This window comes from Acanthisitta chloris, unplaced genomic scaffold (genome assembly GCF_000695815.1).
Source record: "Acanthisitta chloris isolate BGI_N310 unplaced genomic scaffold, ASM69581v1 scaffold16837, whole genome shotgun sequence".
NCBI classification, from domain to species: Eukaryota; Metazoa; Chordata; class Aves; order Passeriformes; family Acanthisittidae; genus Acanthisitta; species Acanthisitta chloris.
The window spans coordinates 5,660-6,100 of record NW_008684435.1 but is presented as its reverse complement, the minus strand read 5'-3'; the positions used below and the strand labels follow the sequence as shown (position 1 = coordinate 6,100).

At 61.9% G+C, this 441-nt stretch overlaps 1 protein-coding gene across 1 annotated transcript in view; it reads right to left on the bottom strand.

Moving 5' to 3' along the window:
* Positions 1-13: 13 nt before the first annotated feature.
* DNMT3A (DNA (cytosine-5-)-methyltransferase 3 alpha) overlaps positions 14-441 on the bottom strand; it is a gene marked incomplete at its 5' end in the record, with an annotated part of 6,083 nt that continues 5,655 nt past the window's right edge. The window contains 2 exons of the mRNA XM_009079346.1: positions 14-92; positions 357-441. Of these exons, the coding sequence (XP_009077594.1) occupies positions 14-92; positions 357-441 (164 nt within the window). The remainder of the gene's footprint in view (positions 93-356) is intronic.

The following is a 441-nucleotide window of genomic DNA, read 5'->3' as shown; positions in this document are numbered from 1 at the left end:
TCATTGCCCACCCCTAGCTGACCTTTGCTATCCTGCCGTGCTCCAGGCACTCCTGCAGCTCCAGCTTGTCGTTCACGGTGGAGCAGCCACTGCTCATGAGGGACACAAAGGAGAGCTTAGTGCCACCCCTCCAGCACGAGGGAGCAGGGACAGGACCAGCCTCCTCCATGGGGGCACCGCTCTGGGTTTTTGGGGCGTGCCATCACCTCTTTGTGAGACTCCCTGCTCTTGCCCAGCACTGACAGGGTCAGGGGACCCCTAGAGCCAGTCTGGGCCCAGAGAAGAGAACCCAGGGGTGCAGCCCACCCTCCCAGAGCCAGACTAGGGGCTCAGAGCTTTGGGGTGCTCTCACCCACCTGTTCATCCCGGGCAGGTTCCCCCAGAAGTACCGTGCCCGGTGCGCTGCAGACACTTCTTTGGCATCAATCATGACAGGGTTGG